The sequence below is a fragment of the Chiloscyllium plagiosum genome, chromosome 7 (assembly GCF_004010195.1).
Source record: "Chiloscyllium plagiosum isolate BGI_BamShark_2017 chromosome 7, ASM401019v2, whole genome shotgun sequence".
NCBI classification, from domain to species: Eukaryota; Metazoa; Chordata; class Chondrichthyes; order Orectolobiformes; family Hemiscylliidae; genus Chiloscyllium; species Chiloscyllium plagiosum.
The window spans coordinates 117607582-117630212 of record NC_057716.1 but is presented as its reverse complement, the minus strand read 5'-3'; the positions used below and the strand labels follow the sequence as shown (position 1 = coordinate 117630212).

The 22631-nt window shown below is 41.2% G+C and overlaps 1 protein-coding gene across 1 annotated transcript in view; it reads right to left on the bottom strand.

The window, feature by feature from the left end:
* The window catches only part of vwa8 (von Willebrand factor A domain containing 8), a 340247-nt gene that overhangs the window by 123097 nt on the left and 194519 nt on the right, over positions 1–22631 (bottom strand). The window contains 3 exon segments of the mRNA XM_043694451.1: positions 923–1061; positions 5969–6071; positions 16399–16550. Coding sequence (XP_043550386.1) covers positions 923–1061; positions 5969–6071; positions 16399–16550 — 394 coding nt within the window.

The following is a 22631-nucleotide window of genomic DNA, read 5'->3' as shown; positions in this document are numbered from 1 at the left end:
GAACTAGAGAGCATAGGTTTAGGGTGAGAGGGGAAAGATATAAAAAAGATCTAAGGGGCAACGTTTTCACACAGAGGGTGGTTAATGTTTGGAATGCGCTGCCTGTGGGAGTGGTAGAGTCGGAATCATTGGCGACCTTTAAGCGGCATTTGGATAGGTACATGGATGGGTACTTAATCTAGGTTAGAAGTTCGGCACAACATCGTGGGCCGAAGGGCCTGTTCTGTGCTGTATTGTTCTATGTTCTATGTTCTATGTTCTAAATGCAGAGACATTTCTTCTGCCAGAGAGTGGTGGGCCTGTGGAATTCATTGCCACAGAGTGCAGTGGAGGCCGGGACGCTAAATGTCTTCAAGGCAGAGATTGATAAATTCTTGATGTCACAAGGAATTAAGGGCTAAGGGGAGAATGCGGGTAAGTGGAGTTGAAATGCCCATCAGCCATGATTGAATGGCGGAGTGACTTGATGGGCCTAATGGCCTTACTTGCGCTCCTATGTCTTATGGTCTTATGGAAGTACTTTGGCAAGTCTTGAAAGTATGGAAGGTTCTATATAAATGCAATTGTCCTCTTAAACTTTTTTTTTTAGAAACACTTCCACAACATTTTGGATCAATTTAATTCAAATATTGCTTTCTGCTAACTGATTCCACAAGTCTCAGACTCTGTGTGGTCTGCTTTTGCTTGTTTCTAATTTGTTCATTATACTGTGTTTTCTGGGGAGCAGTCAGCTCCTTCACTTTGCTAATTCCTTCTGGCTTCAATTCTGACCGATTCTGTATCAAAGACAGAGCTCTTTGCAGCCCCGCAGTTCAGAAAGAAATCTAAAAATACAGAGCACGAATCACGTGGATCAACAGTGGCGTAAATCAGTTGCTATTTTACCCCAATGAGGAACAGCATGTCTTTGACAGGGTATTACCTTTGACTGTGGCAACATCACAAACAATATTAACTTCATGCAGGGGAATTCTCCAATGGGCTTGGTGCTCGGTGAAGCTGAAGCCCCTTGACTCATGCCGTTCTAATGGATATCCCTGGACCTTCAGGTACACCGGACCCTAAGAACACACGAATGCATAAGTCCCACTCAAAGCCAAATACGACTCTGAAGATTTCATTTTCAAAAATATCAAAATGTTAAGTCACTTCTATCTCTGACAAAATTCAAAGTTTCAAATATCATTGTCTAACAGACAAAGCAGAGAATAGGGATGAATAATGGAAGGAAGTGCACAATGCTCTTCCCCTCCACGCTTTCCATACCCCACCCTCACTCCCATAGGTAATTAAATGTCATGCATTAAGTCACGTTTGAGAATGTGACTTAAAAGAAGTTCTGGGATTTACATATTAAAGAACTGAAACGAGCAAACCCATTCTAAAACATGAAAGACTTAATCTAAGTTTGTTCAACTGCATGACACTAATCTTTTGTTATGAGATTTTGTGTCTTATGGTCCTGCTCCACAACCACCTGATAAAGAAGCAGCACTTCAAAAGCTGGTGCCATATTATCAGAATGATGTGATTGCATTGGAGAGGGTGCAAAGGAGATTCACCAGGCAATGGAAAGTCTCAGTTATGAATATAGATTGGATAGGCTGGGTTTGCTTTCTCTGGAGCAGGGGAAGCTAAGAGATGTTGGGGGGAATCTAAGGTATAAATAGATAGGGTAGATCTTGAGTATCCTTTGGACATAATTTTAAGTTGAGGAATAATTGGTTTAGAGGGAATCTGAGGAATTATGTTTTACCCAGAGGGTGGTAGAAATGCAAAATACGCTCCCTGCAAGTGATAGATAGGTACTCGTGCTAGGGCATATTAGACCAAGTGCAGGTAAGCGGGATTAGTGTAGTTTGGTGGTTGTTGTTTGGCAGGGACAGGGTGAGTTGAAGGGTGTGTTTCTGTGCTATATGACTTTTTAGCTCTTGTAGTAAAGAGACTGAAATTAATATTGGCTCTTTGAAATTTGTCTGATATGCTGACAATGAAACGTTAACCTAGAATGACCACAATTCGCTAATATTCATTGAAAAGTTTAAAACATAAAATGTGAGATTCTTCAGATGATGTTTACTGATGATTCAACATAAAGATTGTTCACATTGCTGGTAAAGATAATGTGAGAGCAGATACATTATAAAAGTGGTGGAATAAAGTGTGAATTTAAGAAAAAATTATATATGATGTGGGATTTGTATATGGCATGGGTGCAAAGACGTTTTGTGCTTTGATGGCAGATAAGTTTAAGGATAATCCGAAGAGATGTTTTTAAGGACATTAGAACAACCAGAGAGAACAGGCCCCTTAAAGATCCATGAAGTCGTCTACGTGGTGAACCTCAGGAGATGGGAGACATAGTAAATTAATATTTCGTGTCAGTTTTTATTGTGGAGAAAGAAATGGATGCTAGAAAACTTGGGGAAAAAATACTGATGTTTTGTAGACCGTTCACATTACAGAAGTGCTGGAGGTCTGAGAAAACATAAAGAGGGGCTTACGCCCGAAACGTCGATTCTCCTGTTCCCTGGATGCTGCCTGACCTGCTGCGCTTTTCCAGCAACACATTTCCAGCTCTGATCTCCAGCATCTGCAGACCTCACTTTCTCCTGAGAAAACATAAAGGTGGATAAACCTCTGGGACCTGATTAAGAGTATCCCAGGACATTTAGGGAAAAAATTACGAGGCCCCTAGCAGAAATATGTTTATCATCTATAATCACGGGTGAAGTGCCGGAGGACTGGAGGATGGCTAATGTTGTGTCTTTACTTAAGAAAGACTGTTAAGAGAAGTCTTTCTGTGAGCCTGACATTGGTGGTGGGTAAGATAGGATTTGCATGCAGTTGGAGAGGCAAGGACTGATTGGGGTAGTCAACATGGCTTTGTGTGAGGGATATAGTGTTTCTCAAATGTGATAGAATTTTTTGAGGTAGTAACCAAAAAGGTTGACAGCACAGCATTAGACATGGTTTACATGGACTCTACTAAAGCCTTTGACAAGAACTGCATGGCACAGCAAAGTTCGATCAGATTGGATTCAGGGTGAGCTTTTGTGGGAGATGGTGGGAGACACAGGGAAATTGGCTTGATGGTGGGAGACACAGGGATTTAGTAGAGGGTTGTTTTCCAGACTGGAGGCTTGTCACCAGCGGTGTTCATCTTTTGTTTGTCATTTATATGAACAGTTCGGATGAGCATATAGGAGGCGTGGTTGGTAAGTTTGTAGATGATACCAAAATTGATGGTATAATGGACAGTGAAGAAGGTTATCTAAGATTACAAAGAGATCTTGATCAATGGGCTGAAGAGTGGTAGATGGAGTTTAATTTGGATAAATGTGAGACAAACAGGGCAGGATCATACAATTAATGATAGTGCTCTGGGTGCTGCTGTAGAACAGTGTGACCTTGGGGTTCAGGTATATACTACTTTGAAAGTTGCTTCATAGGTGGACAGGGTGTTTAAAAAGGCCTTATTGCTCAGACCATTGGGGATAGGAGTTGGGTCATCATGGTGACGTTGTACAGGACTTGTTGAGGCCTTTTCTGATTTACCGTGTCCAGTGCTGGTCACCCTGCTCTTGGAAGGATATTATTAGATTATAAAAGGTTCTGAAAAGGTCTACCAGAATGTTGCCGGGAAGGGAGAGTTTGAGATATAAAAATAGGCTGGATAGCTGAAACGTCTTCCACTGCAGCGCAGGAGGTTGAGGGATGACTTTAGTGGTTTATTAAATCATGAGGGCCACAGATAAGATGCATACAAGGTCTTTTCCCTAGTTTTGCTGGTGGTGGTGGTGGTGGGGGAGGGGAAGGTGGTGATCGTGGGGGGGGTCGGGGTGGGGGAAGGCAAAACTAGGGTGCATACTTTTAAGGTGAGAGGAGAAAGTTTTAAAAAGGACACAAGGGGTAACTTTTTTTTAAAAGAGTGGTTCAGGTGTGGAAGGGGAAGGACCTGGTGCATGTAGGTACAGTTAGAATATTTTCAATATGTTTGGAAAAGGGACGGTTTGCAGGAATATGGACCAAATGTAGGCAAGTGGGACTAGTTTAATTCGGGAATGGTTGGCTTGGACTAGTTGGACCAAATGGTCTGATTCCATGCAGTAAGACTCCATGTCATGAAAAACATTTTGAACAGAGGAGAAATGTAAAGACCACTTCTAGATTTTCGGATTGTAAACTAAAGAAGTTGGCAAGAAATCCTATTTTAGTCATAGAGCCATAGAGATGTACAGCATGGAAACAGACCCTTTGGTCCTACTCATCCATGCCGACCAGATATCCCAACCCAATCTAGTCCCACATGCCAGCACCCGGCCCATATCACTCCAAACCCTTCCTATTCATATACCCATACAAATGCATCTTAAATGTTGTAATTGTACCAGCCTCCACCACTTTCTCTGGCAGCTCATTCCATACATATAGCATCCAAGAAGCAGGAGAATCGACGTTTCGGGCATATGCCCTTCTTCAGGCAGGGCTTTTCCTGCTCCTCGGATGCTGCCTGGCCTACTGTGTTTTTCCAGCACCACATTTTTCAACTCTGGTACTCCAGCATCTGCAGTCCTCACTTTCTCCTAGTTGCTCCCAACATCTATACTCAATACTCTGACCAATAAAGGAAAGCATACCAAACACCTTCTTCACTATCCTATCTACCTGTGACTCCACTTTCAAATCAAAGATGTTGCACTCTTAAGAGTGAGTGATAGAAACTCATTGCAAGTTATAGATATAAGACATAGGAGCAGATGTCACCCATTCAGCCCATCAAGTCTGCTCCCCCATTTAATGAGATCATGGCTGACCTGCTACTCCTCAACTTCACTTCCTCACCTTTTCCCATAACCTTTGATGTTATCATTGATGAAAAATCTATGTCTCAGCCTTGAACATAATTAATTATCAAGAATCTACAGGTAAAGAATTCCACAGATTTACTACGCTGACAGAAGATACAACAATGGTGTATTATAAATGCAATGGGGGAGGAAAGTACTGTGTTAAGGGCAACTTTGACTCGCAACAGTGCTTTGGTTATTCAATTGACAAGTTACTTTGGGCTGAGGACAGCTCAGTATAGTAACAAACACCTGATTGGTTCCTCGGCAAGTCGCTATAGTCTTGTGTGGACAATACAGCAGAAATACCCAGCCTGTGAGGGGGGGAAAGCAGGCGCAATTTCTCTCTCTTTCTCCTGTGTGGAGAAGTAACAGAGAATCTCACTCAGCATTTTTCTGGAAATGGCTGTAAATTCCCTCATTGAATAGGAAAACAGGAACAATAGGGGAAAGAGTTTGGGCCTAGTATGAGACCCTGTGGCATTGGTAAGGTGGGCCTGAAGTGGAATCATAGCAGTGACAGACCAGTGCAGTTTGGGCCAGTGCGGTTCCCAGCAGCATTGCTGGCATCTGAATTGGCAAGGTCCTGCATGGACTCATAATGGCAAGGGCATCGTTAGAGGCGAGATGGCACCAAAGAGTGATGACTTTCATTCCAGCCCAACAGCTTGGCAAAGGGGATTTGTGCCTGGGTACCAGGCCTATAACGAAGCACTTCACAGCTTAGCAATTCATGTTTCTTTCTTATCAATGGTTAAAAGCAGTTTGCTTACAATGAAGTGATTAACTGCTTAATGAAAACTCTGACATGAATATTTTTATAACCTGAATTAGATAGTAAGGTAAAGTTGAGCAGTTTTTAAAAATTCATTCATAGGATGTGGGTATCGCTGGCTAAGTTGCTTTTGAGAAGTTGATGGTGGTTTGATTTGGTGATTTCATTAAATGTTCACATTTGCATTCAAGATGAGAATAGTGGGGCTTGATTTCCAGCATGCTACCCCAGTTAGTTATAAAGATTTGGGGGAGAGAAAAACAGCAATTCGCTTCAATTTAGTAGCACCACCTTTCTGATATTTCAAAACTGTACGTTATTGGAGAAATAAAGGAGCTCAAACCTTGACATCTGTCTGCTGAGTCTTTATAGGAAGTTTCCAGCGTGTGCTTTCTGGTTGGTTGAAAGTCCAGTGGCTGGTTAATTTACAGTCTGGCAAAGGCAACCTGTCAGATATTTACAAATTAAAGCATCATGACATCACAGTGAACCAACACATCCCTTCAGGGGTTCAGAACAGTGAAGAGTTCACTGCTGAAACCACAAGGACAGCTATTGTTGCTTCATACACAATGCACACATTCTCATGGAGCAGGAGGGAGGGGAACAATCGTAGGAGCAAGGCATGAGGGAGGATGGGCAGAAGGGAAGGAGGGAGGTGCAGAAGTAATGAACTTGTACTAAGACCACTCCCATAATTTGATGGTGACCCAATGTTTCACAGTGAATGAACTATGAAAATGTTGCAATGTAGAAAAGTGATTTGTAGACATATAATTAACAATAACAAATCAGTAGCACATCTACACATTGTAGTAAATGGCAAGATGATTGCTTCACTGGTTGGGAGATAAACATTGGTAATGACACTGGGGAGAACTATCTTGCTCTCTTTTTGAATAGCACCACAGGATCATTTGCATCCATCCAAGATGAAAGACAAAGCCTCAGTTCAACATCTCATCTGAAATACACCATCTGACAGTGCAGTGTTCCTTTGGTACAGTAACCATCAAAGTTGAAACTTTATTGCTGGAACAGCGCAGCAGGTCAGGTAGCATCCAGGGAACAGGAGATTCGACGCTTCGGGCACAGGCCCTTCTTCAGGAAAGGGCCTGTACTCTGGAGCTACAATTCAGGTTTCCATCCCCCTACTGCATTAGTTTAATCCTCATACAGTCATACAATCTTCACTTTCTCCTACAGTAACCATCAGCCTGAGTGAGACCAATTGACTTTTGGATAGAAACATTAGCAAGAGGGAACATGTTTTAGGTGGCCACATTTAGAAAATGCTTTAACACTGTTTGAATTCACTACCTCAAGTGTGGAAATGATCTACTTCTCTGCTCCTCACACCATTCATCCCAGTCAACAGTTGCAGAATACTCCAGTCTTTCAATTCTTAGAATCCCTACTGTATGGAAGCAGGCCATTCAGCCCATCAAATCCGCAGTGACACTCTGGACAGCATGCCACCCAAACCCAACCTCCTAACCTATCCATGTAATCCTGCATTTCCCATGGCTAACCCACCTAGCCTGCACATCCCCGGACACTATGGACAATTTGTCAATCTACATAACCTGCACAGCTTTGGACTGTGGGATGAAACTGCAGCACCCGAATGAAACCCCCCAACAGACACAGGGCGAGTATGCAAAGACCTGAGGGTGGAATCGAACCCAAGTCCTTCGTGCTGCGACTCAGCAATGCTAACTAGTGAGCCACCGTACTGCACCTTCAAAGGGAATTAGTTGCTCGGAAAGGAGAAATATTAAAAGGAACAAGCATGCCAATGGGATTAAATTGGCTGCGATATTATTAAATTGAGAGAGAGAACTGAAGATTGTATGACTGTATGAGGTTTAAACTAATGCAGTAGGGGGATGGAAACCTGAATTGTAGCTCCAGAGTACAGGAGGTTGAGGGTAGTGAGGTCAGGGATAGGTTTACAAGGTCGTGAGAGGGCACTGGCAATCAGGATGTTGATTTGAGATGTCAGGAGCATCCAGAATAAGGTGGGTGAACTTACAGCATGGGTTGGTGTCTGGGATTTCAATGCTGTGGTCATTTCGGAGACATGGCTAAAGGAGGTTCAGGAAGGGTTTTGCAGATTCTGGGATTTAGATGTTTCAGCAAGATCAAAGATGGAGGTAAAAGAGGCAGGGGAGGGGTGTCATTGTTAATCAAGGGTAACATTACAGCAGCTGAGAGAACATTTGAGGACTCATCCACTGAGGTAGTTTGGGCTGAGGTTAGAAACAGGAAAGGAGAGGTCACCCTGTTGGGAGTTTTCTATAGGCCTCTGAATAGTTCCAGAGACATAGAGGAAAGGATAGCAAAGATGATTCTTGATAGGAGCGAGAGTAACAGGGTAGTTGTTACGGGGACTTTAACTTACCCAATATTGACTGGGAATATTATAGTTCAAGTAGTTTTGATGGGTCAGTTTTTATTCAGTATGGACAGGAGGGTTTTCTGACACAATATATAGACAGGCCAACAAGGGGAGATGCCATATTGGATTTGGTACTGGGGAATGAACTCGGCCAGGCGTTAGGTTTGGAAGTAGGTGAACACTATCGCAATAGTGACCATAATTCGGTTATATTTACAATAGCAATGGGCAAGGATATACTGCAGGGAAAGAGGTATAACTAGGGGAAAGGCAATTATGATGCAATTAGGCAAGATTTAGGATAGGGAAGGAAACTGCAGGGGGTAGACACTTGAAATGTGGAGCTTATTCAAGAAACAGATACGGCAGGTCCTTGATACATATATACCTGCCAGGCAGGGAGGTAATTGTCAAGAGAGGGAGCCATGGTTTATTAACGAAGTTTAAGATCGTGTCAAGAGGAAGGTGGTGGCTTATGTGAGGATAAGCATGAAGGCTCAGATAGGGCGATTGAGACTTATAAGTTAGCCAGAAAAGATATAAAGAGAGGGCTAAGAAAGCCAAGAGGGGACATGAGAAATTGTTGGCTGATAGGATCAAGGAAAACCTTAGGGTCTTCTGTAGGTATATCAGGAATAAAAGAATGACGAGAGAAAGTTTAGGACCAATCAAAGATAGTAATGGAAAATTGTGTGTGGAATCTGAGGGCATAGGGGAAGCGCTTAATGAATACTTTTCGTCAGTATTAACAGTAAAAAAGGGCAGTGCTAGTGAGAATACGGAGATACAAGCTACAAGATTAGATGGGATTAAGGTTGACAAAGAGAAGGTCTTAGCAGTTTTGGAAAATCTGAAAATAGATAAGACCCCTGGGCTGGATGGGATTTATCCTCAAATTCTCTGGGAAGCCAGGAAGGCGATTGCAGAGCCTTTGGCTTCGGTCTTTATGTCATCATTGTTGACAGGAGTAGTGCCAGAAGACTGGAGGATAGCAAATGCTGTACCCTTGTTTAAGAAGGGGAGTCGGGACAATCCTGGTAATTATAGGCCAATGAGCCTTATTTCGGTTGCAGGTAAGGTGCTGGAAAAGATTAAAAGAGATAGGATTTATAATCATCTGGAAAGGAATAACTTGATTTGGGATAGTCAACACGATTTTGTGAAGGGTAGGTCGTGCCTCACAAACCTTATTGAGTTCTTCAAGGTGACAAAACAGGTGGATGAAGGTAAAACGGTTGATGTGGTGTATTTGGACTTCAGAAAGGCATTTGATAAGGTTCCACATGGTAGGCTATTGCACAAAATATGGAGTTTCAGGATTGAAGGTGATTTAGCAGTTTGGATCAGAAATTGGCTAGCTGAAAGAAGACAAGAGGGTGATGGTTGATGGGAAATGTTCATCCTGGAGTTCAGTTACCAGTGGTCTGCTGCAAGGATGAGTTTCGGAGCCACTGCTGTTTGTCATTTTTAGAACTGATCTGGATATGGGCGCAGTAGAATGGGTTAGTAAATTTGCAGATGGCACTAAGGTAGGCAGAGTTGTGGATAGTGCCGAAGGATGTTGGTCACAGGATTGAGTTTTGGAGCCACTAGGTCATGTTTCAGCTGTACAAGACAGTGGTTAGGCCGCACCTGGAGTATTGTGTACAGTTCTGGTCACTGCATTATAGGAAGAAAGGGGAAGATTTGGAAAGGGTTCAGAGGAGATTTATTCGGATGTTGCCTGGTATGGAAGAAAGGACTTACGAGGAAAGGCTGAGGGAACAGAGGCTGTTTTTGTTGGAGAGAAGATGGTTGAGAGGTGACTTAATCGAGACATATAAGATAATTAGAGGGTTAGAAAGGGTGCACAGTGAGAGCCTTTTTCCTCAGATGGTGAAGGCTAACAAGAGGGGACATGGCTTTAAATTGAGAGGGTGACAGATTTAGGACAGATATTAGGGGTAGTTTCTTCACTCAGAGAGTAGTAGGGGCATGGAAAGGCCTGCCTGCAATAGTAGCAGACTCGCCGATGGACTTACATATGGATAATATTGGAATGGGACAGATTAGATGGGCTTCAGATTACTTTCACAGGTCGGCGCAACATTGGGGGCTGAAGGGCCTGTACTGCGCTGTAACGTTCTATGTTCTCTGTTGTTCGATGAAATATTGATTATGGAAAGTCATATATACCTGTCATCTTAAGATACAGAAGTGTCAGTGGATATTCCTGCAGTCCATGTTATGTTATATCATACCTCTCTACCTTTTAGTTTTTAGTCAGGTTAAAATCTCCAGGAGAGGGGAACATGAGCATGGTTATGAGAAAGTCATAGGCAGCATTCTAAATTCCACATAATAAATTTTAAAGAAACAATTCATCCACAACAAATGAAATAAATTCAAAATCTCTGAGATACATGGTCATGATTGACTTTTTTTTAAATCATTCATGGGCTGTCAGTATCATTATCTCAGCTAGCATTTATTGCCCATCCCTGATTGTCCAGAACCATGTGAGTGGAGTCACATGTAGGCCAGACCAGGTAAGGATGACAGATTTCTTAACTCAAGGTCATTAATGAATGAGATGGGAGTTTTCTTTTAATGACAATCATTATGTGGTTGGCAATAGGCTGGCCTTTTCAATGTAGATTTTTATTGAATCAAATTTCACCATCTGCCATGACAATAAATTAGCACTCTGCATCCATCTAGCTTATAATATGTAGAGTTAAGTGTAGCTGTGCTTTCCTGTAACAGAAGTAACTTCTGTAATAAATCTGCCACTGGGCAATCCATATTAGATCTTCAAATAAATAGAAACGACATCCATTTATCAATTGTGTGGTAAGTCTATGTTAAGTAAACACAAAACCACAGGTTACTCTTGATGTCTCTCTTACTTTGTTCTTATACTGGTTTCTTGCAGCTCTTATTACTGTGTGTACATCTTTTGATATTTGTATTATCCCTCCCAGTGTGCAGAATCTCAACTGTCCTTTGCATGAGTGTTTTGGACTGTCTGTCATTCTTCTGTTGGCCAAAGTTATTTAATTGCACAATTTCACAATTGTTCAATCAAAATCCTGGAACTCCTTTCCATATAACTCTGTGGGTGCAACTACAGAGGTTCAAGAAGGCAGCTCACCGTGACCCTCTCACCAACCCGGGATGGACAATAAAATGCCGGCCAGCTAGCAATGCCCATGTCCAATGAGTGAATTTTAAAAAAAGATAAAGGTTCAAGGCAGCAGGTTTCCACCACCTTCTCAGGGACAATTTGGGATTGGCAAATGCTGGCCCAACTAGTGTGTCCACATCCATCACAATAAAAAACATTTTAAAAGAGTCCTACATAATTTGATTGAAGAAAATGCTTGCTCTTTTCGCCTACTATTAAAAATGCAAGCTTTCCTTCTCACACCACCAACCTCCTTCCCCTGGGTTGAGCAGTGGATCACCTCACTGTTGTGCTGGGCCTTCGGTGGAAATTTTTACTCAACATCTGGGCAGCCCACCTGGATCCCTTTCTCCAAGCTGGCACACAACCGGACTATACCTGTGCCGCTTTTTCTCTTCTGGGAAACTCAAATCCGCTTTGACCAGTCTCCGCCAGTACTCTATTCTTGTTGAGTGACTGATCTCAATGTACACAACTCCAAGTTGTTGATGAAAGGATTTCACTGAGCATCCCCTAATGTTCCACTCAAGACCAAACCTAGCCGATATTCATGTGGCAATATGGTCAGTTTCAATTTGAAGCTTCACATTTGCAAATTAATGCAGTGAAAGACTGGACTGCCCTGAGCAGAACTGGCACTGCTGTGCTGTAATGATTCAATGAGAATCAAGTCCAGCTGTTTGCAGATGCTGTAGATAGCCAGCAGGTGGCACTCTGCAACCAGAAACAATATCAATTTCTCACAGCAGAGTTCACTTTAACTTGGAGATTTTTGTTTTGCTGGACAGATTTTTTTTGTCATATTTTAAATTTCAGCTAACTTATTTGTAAAAAATCCCCATTGTACCACAGATTATTTACTCAAACCTTTGGGTATATTTCCTCACTTTTTAATAAGGGGGCCAATGATTTACACCTGGTCTCATCTACAAACATGGTGCTTTTAAGGGCATATCGTTTCATGTTACCTGTGATCATGTGATCAAAGTCGATGTGGTTTAGCCCCAGTGTAGACGGAGAAAGGTTATAACCCTATATGGCTAGCTAGGGTTCCCAGTTAAGGACAGTCCATATCAAGGATAGGACCTTGCACAATTTCTTCTTTGCAGGATCCTGTGCAAGTTAACTGCAGACAGTTATCTACCACAGGTACATGCACTGGAACGGCTGCTTCACTAACTAACTCTTTGCTGTTTCACTTACAACTGCTGCTGAAAATCACCCACTATTCCTTGCTCTGTTTAATCCTTTCAAATGGGCTGTTAATACCTAGCTCATTCTGGTTTGGACTGTCAACTGGTACTGAGCACGTGGACCACAGTGGGTGTGAAGAACAGGGCTTTTCACAAGCTTCTCTCTAAAAGTTTATCTGCCTGAAGGTATTCAAATATATGTCTCATGAACATCTGATCTCGGAGCAGAGTAGGTTATTCAGCTCCTCAAGCCTTCTCTGCCACACAATAAGATTAATTGCTGATCTCTTTGCATTTCTAATTCTACATTCCCATGTACATCTGATAGGTCTGGATCCCCAACTAACAAGAATCTATCTACCTAACCTGATAAATATTCAATGGTCCTGCCTCCTATCACCTTCTCCCCTCCACCCCACAGATATTCACATAGGACGACTAAACTCAACAGTTTTGCTTTAAGGCCTGTTAATTTTTTGATTACCAATGGTGAAAATGTGTTGCTGGAAAAGCGCAGGTCAGGCAGCATCCAAGGAACAGGAGAATCGACGTTTCGGGCATAAGCCCTTCTTCAGGAACCAATGGTGTAAAGATATAGAGTTAATGTGGGTCAAAAGCACTGAAAATTTGATCAGCCATGATAATATTAAATGGGACGGTGGCTCAATGGCCTTTTTACGTTCCTCTGCTGCTCTTTTAGAATGTGTACATTTTTAAAAGGTTCACCATCACGTTCTTCAAAACATTACTTATACGAGCTGAAAAATACACTTCGCCTTCCCCAGAACCTCAAATGAAAACTGAGAACTTTGATGCGTGCAATTGAACTGGCTTCAGCTTTGTTTAGAAATAACACATTGTTTCATTTGAAAGCGCACTGGGCAATCTTCCCAAAGTATATGTGCATTCAAACTAGCAGTTAGAGCAGAGGTCAACTAGCTTAGCCAGACTGCAAACACTTGACAGACCAATTACAGCACAAAGCTAATTTCAAGAGGCACTCTCAAGCTGCGCACTAATACTAAGTCCCACTGTGGCTATAGATCTTGTTGAAAGTGGTTTAACTCTGGCAGAGTAATTCTCTTGCTTTTCACATCACTCATTGCCACGATGGGTTTATTAAGTGCAGACAGAATATTGGAATACACTAATTGCAGCCAAACAGCCATCCACAGTTAACATCATTCCACCTCTGCTGTGCAGAACAGGTCAAGTTGATTTAAATTCCTACTTTTGCTACAGGATGCAGTAAAAGTACATTGTGCTGATGTATTATCTGAACAGGAATAAAAAAAAAGGTCGGTTTTCTCATGGAGTTGAAAAAGATCCTCGCGTGCTCTCTGAAGGGAAGTCTCCTGATTGTTTATACAGTCTCTCATCACAACTGAATCCAAAGTAAACTTTGGGAAGATTTGTGGTTCAGGTTGTAAGTTTGCTCACAGAGCTGGAAGATTTGTTTTCAGACGTGTCATCACCATGCTAAGTAACATCATCAGTGAGTCTCTATTGAAGTGCTGGTGTTCTGTCCCACTTTCTATTTATGAGTCTTGATTTGTTGTGGTGGGTGAGATCACTTCCGGTTCTTTTTCTGAGAGGTTGGTAAATGGGGACCAAATCGATGTGTTTGTTGATGGAGTTCTGGTTTGAATGTCAGGCCTCTAGAAATTCCCGTGCATGTCTTTGTTTACGCTGTCCTCAGATAAAGAACCGGAAGTGATCTCGCTGACCACAACAGACCAAGACATACAAATAGAAATCAGGACAGAACACCAGTGCTTCACCGGAGGCTCACTGATGATGCGACTCAGCATGGTAACGAGACATCTGAGAACAAATCTTCCAGTTCAGTGAGCAAACTTACAACCTGAATCCAAAGCATTTTGAGATATCTTAAGAAGATGGAAGACTCTATCTAAGTGAAATTTAATCAACTTAACAATATGGTCAGTTCTGCTATAATGCATTTTTCCAATGTAAATTGGTTCTAATGTCATTGAAGAAATTATTTGTGGAATGCAAAGTTTCCTTACATGTAGCGATTATAACATGATTCCAGCCCCATTATTTTAAATGGCACGGCTATTGCACAATTTTCTTATAATACGGGATCGCATGATAACCGAATTGTTGCGTTATATCAGATATGACTGTATTTAGTTCAACCAGCTACATGTGAGCGAAAATACTTGAGGGAGAGCAACGACTACATCTGAAGATAAATAAGTCTTGGGTATCATAATATAACAGAATGGAATATTTGAAATGGTTAGTAAGGTTGTATTCAGGGGAAAGTTACATGAAGGAGAAATACCATCGCCTTCAGGTTCCCTTCCAAGTCACCTTGCATCTTGGTTTGGAAATATGTTATTCCTTTACTGTAACTGGGTCCGAATCCTGGAATGCCATCTGTAACAGTGCGGTGGATACCCCTATACCATCTGGACTGCAGCAGTTTAAGGTAGCTCACCACTACCTTCTCATTTGGCTACACTACCATGTATTGCCCATTCCTTTGATGCCCACATCCCAGGACAAAATCAGTAAAAAGCCCTGATGCCAGGCTTCTTGCATCAGTTGCTAATAAATAAAGAATAGGTGTGCATAGCATGTCACCAACACATTTTAAGGGGTTGGAGTAGAGGTTTGGCAATGCTGACAGTGGGGGACTTTGGGCTTACAAAATGCATGATCAAGGAAAGAAATGAAGTCGAGCCTAATTAACATAAAAAAAATCAGTCAGCTACTAAAATGGGGAAACTGCTCAAAAACACTCATTGTAGGATCTATAGCACGTTTTAAAAAAAACATTCATGGGTTGAGGGCGAGGCCCGCATTTATTGCCCTCCCTAATTGCTCAGAGGGCAGTTGAGAGTCAATCACATTGTTGTGGTCTGGAGTCACATGTTGGCCAGACCAGGTAAGGATGGCAGTTCCTTCCCTAAAGGATGTGAGTGAACCAGATGAGTTTTTTTGACAATAGATTCATCCAGATTCCATCATATGCCATGATGGGATATGAACCTGGGTTCCCAGAACATTACTTGGGCTTCTAGATTAACAGTCCAGTGATAATACTACAAGGCTGTCACCTCCCTTAACTATGATTACTTCATCCTCCCACTCATTTAATCATGTTGATGGTTTTCACAAAAGCTCCAAAACAGTCTGAGCTTGGTCCCACTAGGCTACAACCAGCACAGTGGCCACATCATAGACCTCTGGTGTCTGCAGTCAGCAATGCCATGAAACAGCACATTAGATGCACCATTGAATTATCCGCGTATAGAGCTCATCGACATCAAACACAAAGAAAGCAGGTTATATATCACCAATTGAACCCAAATATAGGCTCAATGGAAATCCTAGATGTTTGGTAGCAACAGTAGTATCCAGCAGTAAATTTCACCCAAAGGATAATTACCACAATTCTCTGTCATCTATTTCACATAATTACCACAATTCTCTGTCATCTATTTCAGGAAAAATACTTGTTTCTTCTCAGTTTAATAGTAGTATTGATACAACCTACACTCTTGAGTGAAATTTAAGCAAGACTCTGGATCACTTATTTAAGACATTCAGATAGAGGTGTATACGAAACATTTTCACTGGCAAGATAGTTAACCCTTCATTATGAATTTCCAAATGAGAATGAAAAATGCTAATTACATTTTATGCTCCAAATAGCTCTTCATGTTAAAAATGTCATGATTGCTTTTTTTTGGGGGGTATATGAGATGATAGAAAAAATGTCCAAGAATTGCAATGTGTAATAGTTTAATAGTTTTTGAGACAAGGACAGACACACAAGCCCAGTGAAGAAACAAATATTTTTCTTTATTATAGATGGTTTTCAATATGCCCAAGTTAAATTGTTTACTTAACACTCTGCATGACCTAAGATTATTTTAATCTTTAATCCTCAATCATTGGCAATGGATTAGCAGCATGCAGTAAATACAGTGAGAATGTGGTGTGTTCAGTTCATTGAAAAGTTAATATACTGAGCTTACTCCTTGGCCAGCTGCACATTAGTAGATTTGGCTCCTATTGGTATCCCATGCTTGTGCAGGGTGTTAATCAGGATTTCACGCATTTCGCCGTTGTAGGAATCAAAATCAAACACATTCCGAACGACATTTGCGAGTCCCTCCGTGGGGAATTTCTGGAGAGAAATGTAGCACAAAAATAAAGCCTTGTAAATTTTCCAAATAATGTGTTCATTCTGGAAAACTATGAGCGCCATGACCTTTGACACCGCAATTTTCCCAAGAAACAGTCATGTATTATTTCAGGAAATTAGATATGCTTTTTAATTAATGACCCATTGACTTTTAGCAAAAACAATCAACTTTGTGATTAAAATTAGAAGCATTTACCTGTTACAATATATAGTGCTTAGTATAAACCAGATTAATCTGCCAATATGGACTCTGTTGAGATAGAGTGGAGATAAAATATCTTTGGACAGCATTTCTGAGCAATATTTTTTAAACCTGTCACATACCTAGCCTGCTATTCATTCATTAACTCATTAAGAACCAACACTACAATTCCAAACTCAACTGAACTACAATGTCCTCCTCTTCCCACTTGGATTTTTCAGTAAATATTTTCTTACTCTTTATTCAGTCTTCTTCCACACTCACTCTTTACCTACTTGTTTAGGATGCCCTTTTTATTTATCTTACCGTTTCTAATTGGATTCTAATCCATTATTTTGATATCGCTATTTTTTGGTTAAGATGATTATCAGGTAAACATTAATGAGGCATTGATATGTTGCACTATATTTGTTTGCATTTCCAGCAATTTGTAATGCAAATATAGTTCACTCTGAAAGCAGAGAGTAACAGTTCAAACCTCATCCATTCAACATTTAATGTGCCACTGCAGTAATTTCTGGGCCAACATATTTGATGAAGCATATGCCAACAACAATGATATTCAACCAGATGCAACAGAACGAGCTTTGTTTGTTGGTAGCACACACTTCCGAATGTGAAGGTCATGCATCTCAAACTCCATGCTAGGGTTCAAGTATGTATTCCAGATTGCCACATCAGTGCCATGTTCAGGGAGTCCTGCATTGTCAGAGGGGCTGTTTTTTGATAAGACATTAAATCTGAGTCTGTCTGCCCTTTTGCGCTCAAACAAAAGATCCAATGACATCATGTGAAGATTCCTCCAATATCATGCCTCTCTCCATCAGTACCACCAACACATTCAGTCCTGCTTGTTAAAATCGTGTTATGACAGCTCATTTCCTTGCTGACCACATAATATAAGGAGTGGTGGCATTTAAAAGTCATTGGTCTTTTTGTTTCATTAGCAAGATCCTGGGGATGTCCTGACAGTATATGAAAATGCTGCATGAGTGTAAGTTCGTTCTTCGTGAGGATTTTAACAAAATATGCACTCCTGCATCACTATGACTATCTCCAACAAGGATAAAACATTACGTCTGGACTTAAAGTTACCAAAGAACCTCACATGCAGAGTGCTTGTCAGCAGGTTTTGCTTCTGTTAGCAGTTGAAACCCATCAGTTGAAACTGCAAGGATAGTATCAGCTGATAGATAGCTGACGTTAACTTTATTTATATAGCAGCTTGAGACATTTTATGATGTTAGAGATGCTTTACAGTAGTAGAGTAAAGCAAAATATCTTAGTGAGTAACAAAAATTTAGGAGTTACGACCAGCAATTTTTAAGAGGGAGGTTGCATTGTCTTAAAACACAATAATGAGACAAATTAAAATACTGTGTCACATTTAAAAATCTACACAGACTATTTAAATCTCACAGCCTCTGCAGAACAATTATAAATTAAACACCAACTCCCAACAAAAAAAGTGTTTTTTCTTCAAGGAGGATTAATGCAGAATGTGACATCAAGAAAATTGACTGCTCTGTATTAAATAATGCAAAGGCATGTCTAAAGCCACCTGCAATGGTGAAAATCACATCCAAAAGACAGTACTTCTAACTCTTTGACCTGTGAGTCTGACTTTAGTTGTGGGTAAATTGTTGGAGGTGATTTAGGATTTATGGACAGTTAGAGGGGCTAAAATTGATTAGGGATAGTCAACATGGTTTTGTGCAAGGAAAATTGAGAGTCACAAACTTGATTGCATTTTTTGAGGAAGTTACCAAAAAGATTGACAGAGCAATAGACGTTGTTTACCCAGATTTTAGTAAAACCTTTGACAAGGTTCCACATGGTCGAATAATTAGTAAGAAGTTAGGTCACATGGGATTCAGAGTGAGCTTGCTAATTGGATACATAATTGGCTTAACGGCCAGAGATAGGGAGTAATAATGGAAGGTTGCTTTTCAGGCTGGAGGCCTGTGACCAGTGGTGTTTCATAGGGATTGTTTCTGGGTCCTCTTTTGTTTGTCATTTATATAAAGGATTTGGATGAGAATATAGACGACACGGTTAATAAATTTGCAGATTACACCAAATTTAGTGGCATTGCAGAGAGTTTTGTAATATTACAAAGGGATCTTGATTAAATGGTTGAATGGGCTGAAAAATAGCAGATTGAGTTCAATCTGGATAAATGCAAGATATTGCATTTTTTGTTCAAGAAACAAGGATAGGGCTTATACTATTAATGATAGGGCCTTGGGTAGTGTTGTTGAACAGAGGGACTTTGGGGTGCAGGTACATAATTCTTTGAAGTTTGTGTCATATATAGACCACAGGGCGGTTAAAAAGGCATTTGGCATGCTTGCCTTATTGCTCAATCCTTTGAGTTGGGAAGTCATGTTGAGATTGTCCAGAACATTGGTGAGGCCTCTTCTGGAATACTGTGTCCAGTTATAGGGTCACCCAGTTATAAGAAGGATATTATTAAGCTAAAAACTCACACAACACCAGGTTATAGTCCAACAGGTTTATTTGTAAGCACTAGCTTTCTAAGTGCTGCTTCTTTCTCAGGTAGTTGATGAAGGAGCAGCACTTCGAAAGCTCGTGCTTCCATACAAACCTGTTGGACTGTAACCTGGTTCAGATTAGATTAGATTCCCTACAGTGTGGAAACAGGCCCTTCAGCCCAACAAGTCCACACAGACCCTCCAAAGAGTAACCCACCCAGACCCATTTCCCTCTGACTAATGCACCCAACACTAGGGCAATTTTAGCATTGCCAATTCACCTAACCCGCACATATCTTTGGACTGTGGAAGAAAACCAGAGCACCCAGGTGAAGCCCATGCAGACACCGGGAGAACATGCAAACTCCACACAGACAGTTGCCAGAGGTCGGAATTGAACCTGGGTCTCTGCCGCTGTGAGGCAGCAGTGCTAACCACTGAACCACCTTGCCACCCCTTTGGTGTGGTGTGATTTTTAAGTCAAACACTGGCTCCTGTAAATAATTATTAAGCGAGAGAGAGCTCAGAAGAGATCTACCAGGACGTTGCTGGATATGGAAGGCTTATGTTATAAAGAAAGGCTGAAAAAGTTAGAATTTCTTTCACTGGAGCATAGGAGGTTGAGAAGCCACCTGATAGAAGTTTAAAAAATAATAAAAGGTAAAAATGGAGTTCATGGTGGTTGTCTTTTCCATAGGATGGGGGATTTCAAGACTAGGGGCACGTTTTTAAGATGAGAAGAAAGAGTATTAAAAAAGTTGAGGGGAAATGTTTTTTGCTATAGGGCATCCGTTTAAGGTTGGAAGGGAAAGACTAAAAGGGAACCTGAGGGGCAACTTTGTTACACAGAGAGTGGCACACATATGGAATGAGCTGCCAGCGGAAGTGATTGAGACGGGTACATTAACAACATTTAAAAAGCATTTGGACAAATACATGGATAGGAGAAGTTTAGAAGGATATGACCAAGTACAGGGAAATGGGGTTAGTATGGACGGACACTTTGGTTGGCATGGACCAGTTTGGGCCAAAGGGCCAGTCTCTGTGCTGTAGGACTCTATATAGAGGGTGGTTCATATGAGCAATGACCTTCCTGAGGAATTGGTGGATGTGGATATAATTACAACATTTAAAAGACATTTGCATAAGTAGTCAAATAGGAAACATTTGGAGGGATATGGGCCAACGTCAGACAGGTGGGACTAGTTTAGTTTGGGATTATATTCAGCATGGACTGGTTGGACTGAAGGATCTATTTCTGTGCTGTATGGCTGTATGACTTTCTCAGTGCTGCACTGAAATATCAGCCTACATGACATTCTCATAGCTCACACTTCAACCCAAAGCCTTCTGATTAAAGGTGACTGACCCATGGATTGGACTGAAGTAGACCATTAGAGGTCAAATAAGACTCCATAAAATCTACAACTACCATTCTTTTAGTCGTCAATCGTAATGGCTCCTTTTAAGGCTATAATTTATGCTTTCATACTAAAAGTGTAGTTTTTATTCATTCATAGGGTGTGGATGTTACTGGCTTGGTCAGCATTTATTGCTCATCTCTAATTGACTTGAAGAAGATGGCAATGACTGAACGTCTTGAACTGATGTAGTCCTTGAGGTATAGGTAGACCACAATGCAGTTAAAGAGGGAGTTCCAGGATGTTGCCCCAGCAACACTGAGGAACAACAACATATTTTCAAGTCAGGTTGATACGTGGTTTGGAGGGGATTTTGCAAATTGTGGCATTTCTATGTATCAACCATCCCTGACCTTCCAGATTGTCGAAGTTTGGAAGGTGCTTTTTGGGAGTCGTTATAGTCGCACTATGTAGAAACTCAATGACTTCAGAGAGGTTGAAAAAGGACAAATTTCCTCTCAGATTTCTTGGGCGCAGAGCAGAGGAGAATGGAATGATGACTGACAGCAAATTTAAGGAATCCAAAGTCATCTCGTTTTCCAAAAGGAATTGATTTTCTTCAAGCATTTAGCAATGTAAGTGTCGGAATTTTCCACCCTACCCCTCAAGCCTCTTAGGCTATTCAAACTGTTGATCCTTATCAAATCCTTACCCTTGCCAACCAATTTCTCAGTCTGAGATTTAAAAGTTCCAATTAAATTGCCATCTATGGCCTTTCAGGACACCAAGTTCAAAAATTTCACTGCCCTTTATATGAAAAAGTGCTTCCTGATTTCCATTCTAAGTGGCCAAGTTCTTATGTTAAGATTATGATCCCTTGTTTTGGACTCCAACACAGGAAATAGTACCTTCTTTCAATTTTTTTTAGATTAGATTAGATTAGTTTACAGTGTGGAAACAGGCCCTTCGGCCCAACAAGTCCACACTGAGGAGAACGTGCAAACTCCACACAGTCAGTCGCCTGAGGCGGGAACTGAACCCGGGTCTCTGGCGCTGTGAGGCAGCAGTGCTAACCACTGTGCCACCCTGCCGCCCATAGACGCCTGTGCCGTCTATCAAACGTTTTCAAAATTCTGAAACACAATCAGCTCACTAACTCCACAATATTATAAACTCCAGGAATTACAGGACAAATTTACACAACATATCCTCACAATTTAAATGCTGAGGCCCAGTATCAGGTTGCTGGCAGTGAGCTATGTGTAATGTCTAATGTCTAATGCTTGAAACTGTTTGCTCTTGTGGATGAAACTAAAACTAGGGGTCACTGTTTCAAAACAAGGTGTTCAATGTTTTCAATCAAATATTCACACATCTTGCTGTTCAGCCACCTGGGAGTCAATTACATAACTGATGATAGGCATGAAGCCTCCTTCATTGATAAAAATAGTTACTGGTCCACAGACCAATCAGCGATTTATTGCCAGCCAAATCTCCATTAACAAACAGTTCCCCAACTCCCCAGTTTCTTGAAAAGTAGGTTGCCACACCTGTTTGAACAATCAGCAGTGTAAGTAGCATGTAGAGTGGGGGCCAGGTAATTTGCTTTTAAACAGTGTAGTAGTTCTCTAATATCATTGAGTTTTAAAACAGTTACTTTCCCATTTCAGTCCACAATCAAAAATATAGAAAAATCATTAGTCTTGATTAGGAGTAGTCAAGGAGCTTTGTGAGTGGGAATTCTTTGATGAAGTGACCAGGAAGGTTAAAGAGGGCATGACAATAGACATGGTCTGTATGGATTTCTGTAAGACCGTAAGATTCCACATGGTAGGCTGCTCTGGAAGGTTAGATTGCATGGAATCCAGGGGGAGCGGCAAATTGGATACAAAATTGGCTTGATGGTAGGAAGCAGAGGGTAATAGTGGAAGGATGTTTGTCGGACTGGACTAGTGGAACACCTCAGGGGTCGGTACTGTGCCCATTACTGTTTGTTATTTATATC